Source organism: Salvelinus alpinus, chromosome 22 (assembly GCF_045679555.1).
Source record: "Salvelinus alpinus chromosome 22, SLU_Salpinus.1, whole genome shotgun sequence".
Lineage (NCBI taxonomy): Eukaryota > Metazoa > Chordata > Actinopteri > Salmoniformes > Salmonidae > Salvelinus > Salvelinus alpinus.
In genome coordinates, this window is record NC_092107.1 from 23,717,309 (window position 1) to 23,731,381 (window position 14,073).

Consider the following 14,073-nt stretch of genomic DNA (forward strand, 5'->3'; position numbering starts at 1 on the left):
TTCTATTTCTATGATTCCAACAGTTCAAATAAAACAATTGTCACATCCGCCGAATACAACATGTGTAGACCTTACAGTGAAATGCTTACTTACAAGCCCTTAACTTCTCTGGGATATGAGGGACGGTAGCGTCCCACTTGGCCAAAAGCCAGAAAAAATGTAGCGCGCCAAATTCAAATATATTACTATAAAAGTCTATCTTTCATGAAATCACACATGAAAGACACCAAATTAAAGCTACACGTGTTGTGAATCCAGCCAACATGTCTGATTTCAAAAAGGATTTACGGCGAAAGCACACCAAACGATTATGTTAGCTCAGTACATAGCCATTTTCCCAGCAAAAGATAGTAGTCACAAAAAGCAGAAATAGAGATAAAATGAATCACTAACCTTTGATCTTCATCAGATAACACTCATAGGACATCATGTTATACAATACATTTATGTTTTGTTCGATAATGTGCATATTTATATCCATAAATCTCGGTTTACATTGGCGCCATGTTCAGAAATGCCTCCAAAATATCCGGAGAAATTGCAGAGAGCCACGTCAAATAACAGAAATACTCATCATAAACTTTGATGAAAGATACATGTTTTACATATAATTAAAGATACACTTGTTCTTAATATAACCGCTGTGTCAGATTTCAAAAAAACTTTACGGAAAAAGCACACCATGCAATAATCTGAGACGGCGCTCAGATATAACAACATTTCTCCGCCATGTTGGAGTCAACAGAAATAGGAAATTACATCATAAATATTCCCTTACCTTTGATCATCTTCATCAGAATGCACTCCCAGGAATCCTAGTTCCACAATAAATCGTTGTTTTCTTCGATAATGTCCATTACTTACAGTATGTCTAAGTAGCTACTTTTGCTAGCATGTTTAGTGCACATGTCCAAACGCTCGCGCAATTGCAGGCGAACTCGGACAAAACTTCAACAAGTTATATAACAGGTCGAATAAACTGGTCAAACTAAGTAGAGAATCAATCTTCAGGATGTTGTTATCATATACATCCAATAACGTTCCAACCGGAGCATTCCTTCATGTCTGTAGAAGTTATGGAACGCAAGGCAATATCATGAGGAAAGCGCATGACCAGGAACTGGCAATCTGCCAGACCACTGACTCATTCCCCTCCCATCCGGCCCCACAACACAGCATAAACTTCATTCCACGTTCTACAGACTGTTGACATCTAGTGGAAGGCGTAGGAAGTGCAAACAGATCCATATCTTACAGGGAATTGAATCGGTGATGAGTTGAACATTGACCAGTGTCAGAATTCTCACTTCCTGTTTGGATTTTTTCTCAGGTTTTTGCCTGCCATATGAGTTCTGTTATACTCACAGACATCATTCAAACAGTTTTAGAAACTTCAGAGTGTTTTATATCCAATAGTAATAATAATATGCATATATTAGCATCTGGGACAGAGTAGGAGGCAGTTCACTATGGGCACGTAATTCATCCAAAAGTGAAAATGCTGCCCCCTATCATAAAGAAGTTAACCAACAATGCAGTTTTAGGAATAAAAGTGTTAAAGTATTTACTATAAACCATAAAAAATAGTCGCACCCCCAATAAAGGTGATTTACCCAATAAATTACTGGGAGTTTATATATGGACTGTGTGACTCTTTTACATTTTCTTTTAAATAAAAAAATAGTTTATTCGCCATTAGTCAGCACCTCAACACAAAATAATGTTTCTGGGTGTACGCCAGCTCATGTTTTTTAAGAAAGTATTTACTAAAATCAACTGAAGTAAAAAAATATATATAGTAATTCAACTGAAACATTAAAATAACAGTAGCGAGGCTATACGCAGGGGGTACTGGTACAGATTCAATGTGCAGGGGCACAAGGTTATTGAGGTAGCCTATGGGGCCTGGGCACACAAATGCTCCTAAAGAGAAGCATGTGTTGATGACAGTCTATCAGAGGACCAGGATTTTGGCATTTCTGGACTGCAACATTGTAAAATTGTGCCCTCCATGGCACTTGCTATACAGTGCATTCGGAAAGTATTCAGACCCCTTGATTCCACATTTTGTTACGTTACAGCCTTATTCTAAAGTTGACAAAACATTTTTTATCAATTATCAATATTTTATCACAATACCCCATAATGACAAAGTAAAAACAGTTTTTTGCTTATTTACAAAAAATAAAAACAGAAATACCTTATGAGTAATACCTTATTTATTCAGAGTTCAGGGTCATCCTGTTTCCATTGTTCATCCTTGATGTTTTTACAACTTGGAGTCCATGTGTGGTCAATTCAATTGATTGGACATAATTTGGAAAAGCACACATCTGTCTATATATGGTTCAACAGTTGACAGTGCATGTCAGAGGAAAAAACCAAGGTGGAAGGAATTGTCTGTAGAGCTCCATGACAGGATTGTGTCGAGGCACCGATCTGGGGAAGGGTACCTAAAAATTCTGCAGCATTGAAGGTCCCCAAGAAGACAGTGAAATCAGAGCTGGCCGCCCGGCCAAACTGAGCAATCGGGGAAAGAAGGGCTTTGGTCAGGGAGGTGACCAATAACCCGATGATCACTCTGACAGAACTACAGAGTTCCTCTGTGGAGATGGGAACATTCCAGAAGAACAACCATATCTGCTGCACTCCAGCAATCAGGTCTTAATGGTAGTGTGGCCAGAAGGAAGCCACTCCTTTGGTAAAAGGCACATGACAACCCACTTGTACTTTTCCAAAAGAAACCCAAAGGACTCTCAGACCATGGTAAACAGTATAGTCTGGTCTGATGAAACCAATATTTTTAACTATTTAGCCTAAATGCCAAGCATCACATCTGGAGGAAACCTGGCACCATCCCTACGGCGAAGCACGATGGTGGCATCATCATGCTATGGGGATGTTTTTCAGCTGCAGGGACTGGGAGACTAGTTAGGATCGAGAGAAAGATGAACAGAGCAAAGTAGAGTTCCTTGATGAAAACCTGCTCCAGAGCGCTCAGGACCTCAGACTGGGACAAAGGTTCACCTTCAAACAGAACATCGACCCTAAGCACACAGCCAAGAGAATGCTGGAGTGGCTTCGGGACAATTTTCTAAATGTCCTTGAGTGGTCCAGCCAGAGCCCGTACTTGAACCCGATCGAACATTTCTGAAGAGACCTGAAAATAGCTGTGCAGTGAAGCTCCCCATCCATCCTGACAGAACTTGAGAGGATCTGCAGAGAAAAGTGGGAGAAATTCCCCAAATACAGGTGTGCCAAGCTTGTAGCGTCATAACTAAGAACACTCAAGGCTGTAATCACTGCCAAAGGTGCTTCAACAAAGTACTGAGTAAAGGGTCTGAATACATGCAAATCTGATATTTCCGGGGGTTTTTCATTTATCATTTTTCATTTATCATTTTCATTTGCCTGGAAAGAATAAACGTTTTGTTTTCGAGATGATTGTTTCCGGATTCGACCATATTAATGACCTACGGCTCGTATATCTGTGTGTTATTATGTTATAACTAAGTCTATGATTTGATAGAACAGTCTGACTGAGTGGTGGTAGGCAGCAGCAGGCTCGTAAGCATTCATTCAAACAGCACTTTCGTGCGTTTTGCCAGCAGCTCTTTGTTGTGCGTCAATACAAATGAAATACAAATGGTATAGAGAGAAATAGTCCTATAATTCCTATAATAACTACAACCTAAAACTTCTTACCTGGGAATATTGAAGACTCATGTTAAAAGGAACCACCAGCTTTCATATGTTCTGAGCAAGGAACTTAAACGTTAGCTTTCTTACATGGCACATATTGCACTTTTACTTTCTTCTCCAACACTTTGTTTTTGCATTTTTTAAACCAAATTGAACATGTTTCATTATTTATTTGAGGCTAAATTGATTTTATTGATGTATTATATTAAGTTAATATATTTGTCATTATTACAAATAAATAAAAAGAATCGGCCGATTAATCGGCATCGGCTTTTTTGGTCCTCCAATAATCGGTATCGGCGTTGAAAAATCATAATCGTTCGACCTCTACTCTCAACCAGCTTCATGGGGTAGTCACCTGGAATGCTTTTCCAACAGTTGACAGAGTTCCCACATATGCTGAGCAATTGTTGGGTGCTTTTTCTTCACTCTGTGGTCCAACTCATCCCTTACCATCTCAATTGTGTTGAGGTCGGGTGATTGTGGAGGCCAGGTCATCTGATGCAGCACTCCATCACTCTTCTTCTTGGTCAAATAACCCTTGCACAGCCTGGAGGTGTGTTTTAGGTTATTGTCCTTTTGAAAAACAAATGATAGTTTCACTGAGCGCAATCCAGATGGGAATGCTGTGGTAGCCATGCTGGTTAAGTGTGCCATTAAATTCTAAATAAATCATTGACAGTGTCACCTGCAAAGCACCCCCACACCATTACACCTCCTCCTCCATACTTCACGGTTGGAACCACACATGCGGAGATCATCTGTTCACCTGCTCAGGATCTCACAAAGACATGGCGGTTGGAACCAAACATCTCAAATTTGGACTCATCAGACAAAATGACAGATTTCCACCGGTGTAATGTCCATTGCTCATGGTTCTTGGCCAAGCAAGTCTCTTCTTCTTACTGGTGTTCTTTTAATAGTGGTTCCTTTGCAGCAATTCAACCACAAAGGCCTGATTTCACGCGGTCTCCTCTGAACAGTTGATGTTGAAATGTGTCTGTTACTTGAACTCTGTGACGCATTTATTTGGGCTGCAATCTTAGGTGCAGTTAACTGCAACTTATCCTCTGCAGCAGAGGCAAGTCTGAGTCTTCCTTTCCTGTGGCGTTCCTCTTGAGAGCCAGTTTCATCATATCGCCTGATGGTTTTTGCGACTGCACTTGAAGAAACTTTCAAGGTTCTTAATGTTCCGTATTGACTGACCTTAATGTCTTTTGAAGTAATGATGGACTGTCTTTCTCCTTTCCTTATAAGATGGCGCCAAAAAACATGGCTGATGTTTTACATTCTCCCAACACATTGTGCCATTTAGTTTTTTTGCATTTACTTTAACTTATTTTTTAAACTTATTGTGTATGTATTGTTGCTGCTACCGTCTCTTAAGACCGAAAGAACTTCTGGACATCAGAACAGCGATTACTGACCGCGGACTGGAAGAAAATGTTTCCTTTTAACGTGTCCGACGAGAAGGATATCCTGCTTTCACTGGAACATGCCCAGATCCTCGCCTTTTGCGTGAAGAAATGACGCAGGAAAAGGGGCCGCGGCCCAGGCATCCTTTTGAAGATCCGTAGGAGAGCGAGAGTAAACTCCAACTGCCATCCGTTCTTCTTGCTAACGTGCAATCTTTGGATAATAAAATTGATGACCTACGATTAAGATTATCCTACCAACAGGACATTAAAAACAAACTTATTATTTTTCACCGAGACATGGCTGAACGACGATACGGACAATATAGAGCTAGTGCGATTTTCCATGCACCTGCAGAATACCTCTGCTAAGACGAGGGGTGGGGGTGTGTGTCTTTGTCAATAACAGCTGGTGTGCAATGTCTAATTTTAAAGAAGTCTTGAGGTATTGCTCGCCTAAGGTAGAGTACCTTATGATAAGCTGTAGACCACACTATCTACTAAGAGTTCTCATCTATATTATTCGTAGCTGTTTGTTTACCACCACAGAACGAAGCTGGCACTAAGGCCGCTCTCAACCAACTTTATAAGGCCATAAGCAAAGAAGAAAATGCACACCCAGAAGGGGCTCTCTTATTGGCCGGGGACTTTAATCCAGGCAAACTTAATTTGGTAAAACAGATTTTTTTTACCAGCATATCATGTGCAACCAGAGAGAAAAAAATCCTAGACCACCTTTACTCCACACACAGGGATGCATACAAAGCTTACCCCCGCCCTCCATTTGGCAAATCTGACCATAATTCTATCCTCCTGATTCCTGCTTACAAGCAAAAACTAAAGCAGGACGTACCAGTGACTCGCTCAATATGGAAGTGGTCAGATGAAACTACACTACACAACTGTTTTGCTAGCACAGACTGGAATATGTTCCGGGATTCATACAATGGCATTGAGGAGTACACCACCTCAGTCATTCGCTTCATCAATACGTGCATCGATGACGTCGTCCCCACAGTGACTGTACGTACATATCCCAACCAGAAGTCTTAGATTACAGGCAACGTCCGCATCGAGCTGAAGGCTAGAGCTGCCACTCAAGGAGCGGGAGACTAACAGGGAGCTGATAAGAAATCCCGTTATGCCCTCAGACGAACCATCAAACAAACAAAGCGTCAAGACAGGATTAAGATTGAATCCTATTACACCGTCTCTGACGCTCGTCGGATGTGGCAGGGCTTAAACTATTACGGACTACAAAGGGAAACCCAGACGCGTGCTGCCCAGTGATGTGAGCCTACCAGACGAGATAAATGCCTTTTATGCTCGCTTCGAGGCAAGCAACACTGAAGCATGCACGAGAGCACCAGCTGTTCTGGACGACTGTGTGATAACACTCTCGGTAGCCAATGTGAACAAAACCTTTAAACAGGTCAACATTCACAAAGCCTCTGGGCCAGACAGATTACCAGGACGTGTACTCAAAGCATGCGCGAACCAACTGGCAAGTGTCTTCACTGACGTTTTCAACCTCTCCCTGACCGAGTCTGTAATACCTACATGTTTCAAGCAGACCACCATAATCCCCGTTCCCAAGGAAGCGAAGGTAACTTGCCTAAATGATTACCGCCCTGTGCCACTCACGTCGGTAGCCATGAAGTGCTTTGAAAGGCTGGTCATGGCTCACATCAACAGCATCCTCCCGGAGACCCTAGACCCACTCCAATTTGCATACCGCCCCAACAGATCCACAGATGATGCAATCGCAATCTTACTCCAGACTGGCCTATGTGAGAATGCTGTTCATTGACTACAGCTCAGCCTTCAACACCATAGTGCCCACGAAGCTCATTACTAACCTAAAGACTCTGGGACTAAACACCTCCCTCTGCAACTGGATCCTGGACTTCCTGACAGGCTGCCCCCAGGTGGTAAGGGTAGGTAACAACACATCTACCACGCTGATCCTCAACACGGGGGCCCCTCAGGAATGTGTACTTAGTCCCCTCCTGTATTCCCTGTTCACCCACGACTGCGTGGCCAAACACCACTCCAACACCATCATTAAGTTTGCTGACGACACAACAGTGGTAGGCCTGATCACCGATAACAATGAGACGGCCTATAGGGAGGAGGTCAGAGGACTGGCAGTGTGGTGCCAGGACAACAACCTCTCCCTCAATGTGAGCAAGACTAAGGAGCTAATCGTGGACTACATGAAATGGTGTGCCGAACAGGCCCCCGTTACCGGAGCGCCAAGTCTAGGACCAAAAGGCTACTCAACAGCTTCTACCCCCAAGCCATAAGACTCCTGAACAGTTAATAAAATCAACACCGGACAATTTACATTTACCCCCTCCCCCACTCCCTTTTGTACACTGCTGCTAGTCGCTGTTTATTATCTATGCATAGTCACTTCACCTCTCACCTACATGTACAAATTACCTCAACTAACCTGTACCCCTACACACTGACTCGGTACAGGTGTCCCCTGTATATAACCTCATTATTGTTATTGTGTTACTTTTTTATTATTACTTTTTATTTTAGTCTACTTGGTAAATATTTTCTTAACCAACAGTGCAGTTCAAGAAGAGTTAAGGGCTTGTAAATAAGCATTTCTCAGTAAGATCTACACTTGTTGTATTCGGCGTATATGACAAATAAAGTTTGCTGTTCTTGCCATAAAATGGACTTGGTCTTTTACCAAATAAGGTTATCTTCTGTATACCACACCTACCTTGTCACAACACAATTGATTGGCTCAAACGCATTAAATTTACTTTTAACAAGGCACACCTGTTAATTGAAATGCATTACAGGTGACTACCTCATGAAGCTGGTTGATAGAATGCCAAGAGCTACTTTGAAGAATCTCAAATCTAAAATATATTTTGATTTGTTTAACACTATTTTTGTTTACTACATGATTCCATATGTGTTATTTCATAGTTTTGATGTCTTCACTATTATTCTACAATGTAGAAAATAGTAAAAATAAAGAAAAAACCTTGAATGAATAGGTGTCAACTTTTTACTACTGTATGTTTAGGTTATGCCATAGTTATGCCATGTTGTTTTTTAAACCTCCATTCTGGCATACATGACACACATACACACACCTATCTCTCTGCATGCTTTTATTTGAGTTTCTATGCAAAGCATATGATTTAATGTTTCTTAATCCTGGTGCTAATTCTTTGAAATGTGACACATAATCATGCCAAAACATGACAGAGCTGGCTAATGAAATCGAAATGGACATTTACAGTAGCTGGCTAGGCTGGTCTGTGACATTGGCTGTCTTGCAATAATTTGACGAAAGGGTGAATGGAGTTACCTCTTCATATGATCAAGACATTTCCTCTTGCATGCTGCATATTTCAAGGGCACTCAAAAATCGATTTATTTTATTTCAGTCGGGGAGCTAGCTAGCTATATCTGTTCCTCTTCATCAGACAGCAGCTCTCGTTTTCACAAGAGGCTGTGTTATCGTAGATAGGCGAAGGCCAACTGAGCTCTGAGTGTGGGGCTCTCCTTTAATTTTTTTAAGTGTTCCACTCCGTTAGCCAGCACCTCGCCTAAATAGGTGTGCGTTTCTTTCGCCTCTAGAAGGCCATTTGCTACCTTCATCACGAGGGGTATGTAGAGGAGTTCTGATTGGTTCCAAGTTTAGTAGTTCATCAAATTTGCCTGAACTGTTGAGTGTTGAAATTTCCTTTTTATGAGTGGGCAAGAATTGAAGGTGCCAACAAATGTTATTGTCACCATAAGAATGTTTTGCTCTCATTTACAAACAAATTCTTATTTACAATGACGGCCTACCCCGGCCAAACCCTAACCCGGACAATGCTGGGCCAATTGTGCACCGCCCTGTGTGACTCGCAATCACCGGCCGTGATGCAGTGCCTTAGACCGTTGCGCCACTCGGGAGACCAAACAAGATAGCCCTATTTGGTAAAATACCAAATCAATATTATGGCAAGAACAGCTCAAATAAGCAAAGAGAAACGACAGTCCATTAAGACATTAAGGTCGGTCAATCCGGAAATTGGAAGTTTCTTCAAGTGCAGTTGCAAAAACCATCAAGCGCTATGATAACTGGAGAACTGTGTTCTAGTATTCATTTGACTGTTTCTTCATTCAGTCTGAGGTCTATCTGATTGAAACCCAAAAAACCTGTGTTGGTTTATTGTCCAAGATGTCCTCTCTTCCCCCGCATCTCTCTCACAAACGATGATATACAGTGCACGCAAAGCAATTAAAGGCCAGTTGGCCTGAGCTTTACACACACACACACACACACACACACACACACACAAGCTTCCCTTGGCATTAGTGTAAGTGATGGAGGAACTGAACATGTTTAAAGGGATTTTAACTAGTTGTTCCTTTATTTCACTCCTTCCTCCGACTGCAGAAGACTGATTGGGAGGTGGCCGTCAAGAGCATTACCAAGAAGAACCTCTCCAAGTCCCAGATCCTGCTTGGCAAGGAAATCAAAATCCTCAAGGTGAGTAGTATGCTTAACCTAATTCCTAATCACTTATCTTGGAAACGTATTTAAAGAATGAGTTGACATCTATCTTCCATTAGTCATCATGTTTGACTGAAAGGCCATGACTTATAAATCTAAATAGAAGCCAGTTGTCACGTCAAAGGTACAGTAGCCAATGCATCGCTAATGTACTTGTTTTCTTCATTACTTTTTCCAGGAACTTCAACATGAGAACATTGTGGCGCTTTATGATGTCCAGGTAAGTCCTTATCTTGTTTTCCATTGAAGTAAGGTAGAGCTCAGTTGATTGCAGGTAGACCGAGTGTGTCTACTGTGTTAGCCTAGCGTCACTACTAAAGCAGAGTTAGCCTAGCGTCACTACTAAAGCAGAGTTAGCCTAGCGTCACTACTAAAGCAGAGTTAGCCTAGCGTCACTACTAAAGCAGAGTTAGCCTAGCGTCACTACTAAAGCAGAGTTAGCCTAGCGTCACTACTAAAGCAGAGTTAGCCTAGCGTCACTACTAAAGCAGAGTTAGCCTAGCGTCACTACTAAAGCAGAGTTAGCCTAGCGTCACTACTAAAGCAGAGTTAGCCTAGCGTCACTACTAAAGCAGAGTTAGCCTAGCGTCACTACTAAAGCAGAGTTAGCCTAGCGTCACTACTAAAACTAGGAGGCTGCATGCTGACTGAGCCTCCAGTTCACTCAGGGGCTTTTTATACCGACCGCTCTTCGTTTCATCTAGCCATTCTCAACAACACTGCTCAATTAGACCTAAATGGCTAGAAGCAAATTGTTTGAGTCATTATAACTAGCAAAATGGGACGGGGCAGGGCAATGCAGCAGCATACAGGCAGAACACTCTCAATCACTAGCTGACCAGTGAGCCAGACAAACACATTAGAATGGGTTGCCAAGCTCCTGAGTAGACCTTTTCTGTGTTTGTCCGGTCCAGGTGGAGCTGACTGCATATGTCCAGAGCAGAAGTCTGTGTGTAAAGTCAGTGGTCATGATGTCTAAACCATTAACTCTGACAGATCACTGACTGGTGGGCCAAGGCTGTGACCACTGACTGACTGGTGGAGCCTGGGAGCTTCTCAGTCACATGACTGGCCATGGTTATACCAACAGCATGCATTGTACGGCCCATCTCCCTGGTCGCCAATCGGAACTCACCACCGACTGTCCTCAGTGATGTGTTCAGGGGCAGGGTTGTCCAAGGTGGGGGACAAAATGGCCCCCACCAAAGGTCAGGTGTTAGTCGAGCTCATCATGACCTTACTTCATGGTGACTAGTAGACCTGTAGCTTTGGGTCAGCATGGAAATCACTGAGAGCCTTCTATTAAAGAACAGGGAACAGCTTTTGAAACACCAGCTCAGCCCTCCTCAGTTCATGAGCTCTCTCTGTGTGTGGGCTTCATTGTTCACTCCATGGTTAGCAGGTACCGCTATGAGTCTCTCTGCGTTCTCTAGCTATAAAAAGCCTGTCCGGTAGGGCTCCACCCAATTGGGAGAGATTGAGAGAGTGGTATTAGAGAGAGAGCTATTGAAGTGATGATCAAGCAGCGCTGCCCACACGGTGAGGCACTTCCTGTGTTTATGTAAGCCTCCCACCGGGACCCTGCTGCTCTACCCATCCGGCCCTCCTCCCTTCATCCCTCCGGCCGCGCCCCTGATGTAATCACCACTTATAGAGTCAGACATTTCCGTTATGCTAATGTAGTGTGTGATGTAAAATGTGTTTGAAAAGTCCCTTGTCAATGCCGAACAGACTGGATGAGTGGAAGTAGGTTAAATCCACTAATACAGGCACTATGTGCCGATTTATCTTTTCATACCCCTTATGATTAAGATTTGGATTGGGGGTCAGGGAATCTGATCCTAGATATGTGGTTAGGGGGAGGGGCAACTTCTACCTGGAAGTGAATAGGATTGCCACAGAACACTCCCCATAACTGAAGACACTGGTTTGGGCTTTGTGTGTAGCGTGTCTTAGAGTCAGTCTCTCGCTCCCCCCTCTCCTCCCATTGGCAGAGCTGTACTCTCCCTGGGCCATCTCTCGCCTCTGCAGCTGTCGCCTTTGGCACACAGGCAGTGGGGCTTAGAGATGCCGTCTGAAAGGAAAGAGAGAAGAGACTGCGGCTTCGGCGTTTAGAGGGAGACGAAGATAGTGTTGCAGTGTTAGAGATGGGTGTTAGGCCTCCAAGCGTCCTCTCTTTCTAGGCTTTCATTTCACTCTCTCTTTCTATTGCACTCTCATTTCTCATTGTTTCTTCCCACGGTCTTTGTTTATTTAGTTGTCTCTCTCGCGCTCTCTCTGTCTCTCTCGCCCTCTCTCTGTCTCTCTCTCGCGCTCTCTCTGTCTCTCTCTCGCGCTCTCTCTGTCTCTCTCTCGCGCTCTCTCTGTCTCTCTCTCGCGCTCTCTCTCTCTCTGTCTCTCTCTCGCGCTCTCTCGCGCTCTCTCTGTCTCTCTCTCGCGCTCTCTCTGTCTCTCTCTCGCGCTCTCTCTGTCTCTCTCTCGCGCTCTCTCTGTCTCTCTCTCGCGCTCTCTCTGTCTCTCTCTCGCCCTCTCTCTGTCTCTCTCTCGCGCTCTCTCTGTCTCTCTCTCGCGCTCTCTCTGTCTCTCTCTCGCGCTCTCTCTGTCTCTCTCTCGCGCTCTCTCTGTCTCTCTCTCGCGCTCTCTCTCGCGCTCTCTCTGTCGCTCGCTCGCTCGCTCTCTCTGGCTCGCTCGCTCGCTCTCTCTGGCTCGCTCGCTCGCTCTCTCTGGCTCGCTCGCTCCCTCTCTCTGGCTCGCTCGCTCCCTCTCTCTGTCTCTCTCTCGCGCTCTCTCTGTCTCTCTCTCGCGCTCTCTCTGTCTCTCTCTCTCGCTCGCTCTCTCTCTCTCTCTCTGGCTCGCTCGCGCTCTCTCTCTCTGGCTCGCTCGCGCTCTCTCTCTCTGGCTCGCTCGCGCTCTCTCTCTCTGGCTCGCTCGCGCTCTCTCTCTCTGGCTCGCTCGCGCTCTCCCTCTCTCTGGCTCGCTCGCGCTCTCCCTCTCTCTGGCTCGCTCGCGCTCTCCCTCTCTCTGGCTCGCTCGCGCTCTCTCTCTCTGGCTCGCTCGCGCTCTCTCTCTCTGGCTCGCTCGCGCTCTCCCTCTCTGGCTCGCTCGCGCTCTCCCTCTCTCGCTCACTCTCTCTGTCTCATCAAATCAAAGTTTATTTGTCACGTGCGCTGAATACAACAGGTATTCAGGCATTACGGTGAAATGCTTACTAACCAATAGTGCAAAAAAGGTATTAGGTGAACAATAGGTAGGTAAAGAAATAAATCAACAGTAAAAAGACAGGCTATATACAGTAGCAATGCTACATACAGATACCGGTTAGTCAGGCTGATTGAGGTTGTATGTACATGTAGATATGGTTAAAGTGACTATGCATATATGATGAACAGAGAGTAGCAGTAGTGTAAAAGAGGGGTTGGGGGGTGGGACACAATGCAGATAGCCCGGTTAGCCAATGTGCGGGAGCACTGGTTGGTCAGCACAATTGAGGTAGTATGTACATGAATGTATAGTTAAAGTGACTATGCATATATGTTAACCAGAGAATAGCAGCAGCGTAAAAAGAGGGGTTGGGGGGGGGGGGGGGGGACAATGCAAATAGTCCGGGTAGCCATTTGATTACCTGTTCAGGAGTCTTATGGCTTGGGGGTAAAAACTGTTGAGAAGCCTTTTTGTCCTAGACTTGGCACTCCGGTACCGCTTGCCATGCGGTAGTAGAGAGAACAGTCTATGACTGGGGTGGCTGGGGTCTTTGACAATTTTTAGGGCCTTCCTCTGACACCGCCTGGTGTAGAGGTCCTGAATGGCAGGCAGCTTAGCCCCAGTGATGTACTGGGCCGTACGCACTACCCTCTGTAGTGCATTGCGGTCAGAGGCCGAGCAATTGCCGTACCAGGCAGTGATGCAACCAGTCAGGATGCTCTCGATGTTGCAGCTGTAGAACCTTTTGAGGATCTCAGGACCCATGCCAAATCTTTTTCGTTTTCTTAGGGGGAATAGGCTTTGTCGTGCCCTCTTCACGACTGTCTTGGTGTGTTTGGACCATTCTAGTTTGTTGCTGATGTGGACACCCAGGAACTTGAAGCTCTCAACCAGCTCCACTACAGCCCCGTTGATGAGAATGGGGGCGTGCTCGGTCCTCCTTTTCCTGTAGTCCACAATCATCTCCTTAGTCTTGGTTACGTTGAGGGATAGGTTGTTGTTCTGGCACCACCCGGCCAGGTCTCTGACTTCCTCCCTATAGGCTGTCTCGTCATTGTTGGTGATCAGGCCTACCACTGTTGTGTCGTCTGCAAACTTAATGATGGTGTTGGAGTCATGCCTGGCCATGGAGTCGTGGGTGAACAGCGAGTACAGGAGGGGACTGAGTACGCACCCCTGGGGAGCGCCAGTATTGAGGATCAGCGTGGCAGATGTGTT

The 14,073-nt window shown here is 44.7% G+C and overlaps 1 protein-coding gene across 3 annotated transcripts in view; it reads left to right on the forward strand.

Annotated features, from left to right (window-relative positions):
- The window catches only part of LOC139549287 (serine/threonine-protein kinase ULK2-like), an 80,033-nt gene that overhangs the window by 4,261 nt on the left and 61,699 nt on the right, over positions 1-14,073 (forward strand). For all 3 annotated transcript variants that reach the window (XM_071359577.1, XM_071359575.1, XM_071359576.1), the window contains exons 2-3: positions 9,538-9,630; positions 9,833-9,874. Coding sequence is in view for 2 of the 3 variants with exons in the window: in XM_071359575.1 (XP_071215676.1) it covers positions 9,538-9,630; positions 9,833-9,874 (135 nt within the window). In the remaining variant the exon portion in view is untranslated. The remainder of the gene's footprint in view (positions 1-9,537; positions 9,631-9,832; positions 9,875-14,073) is intronic.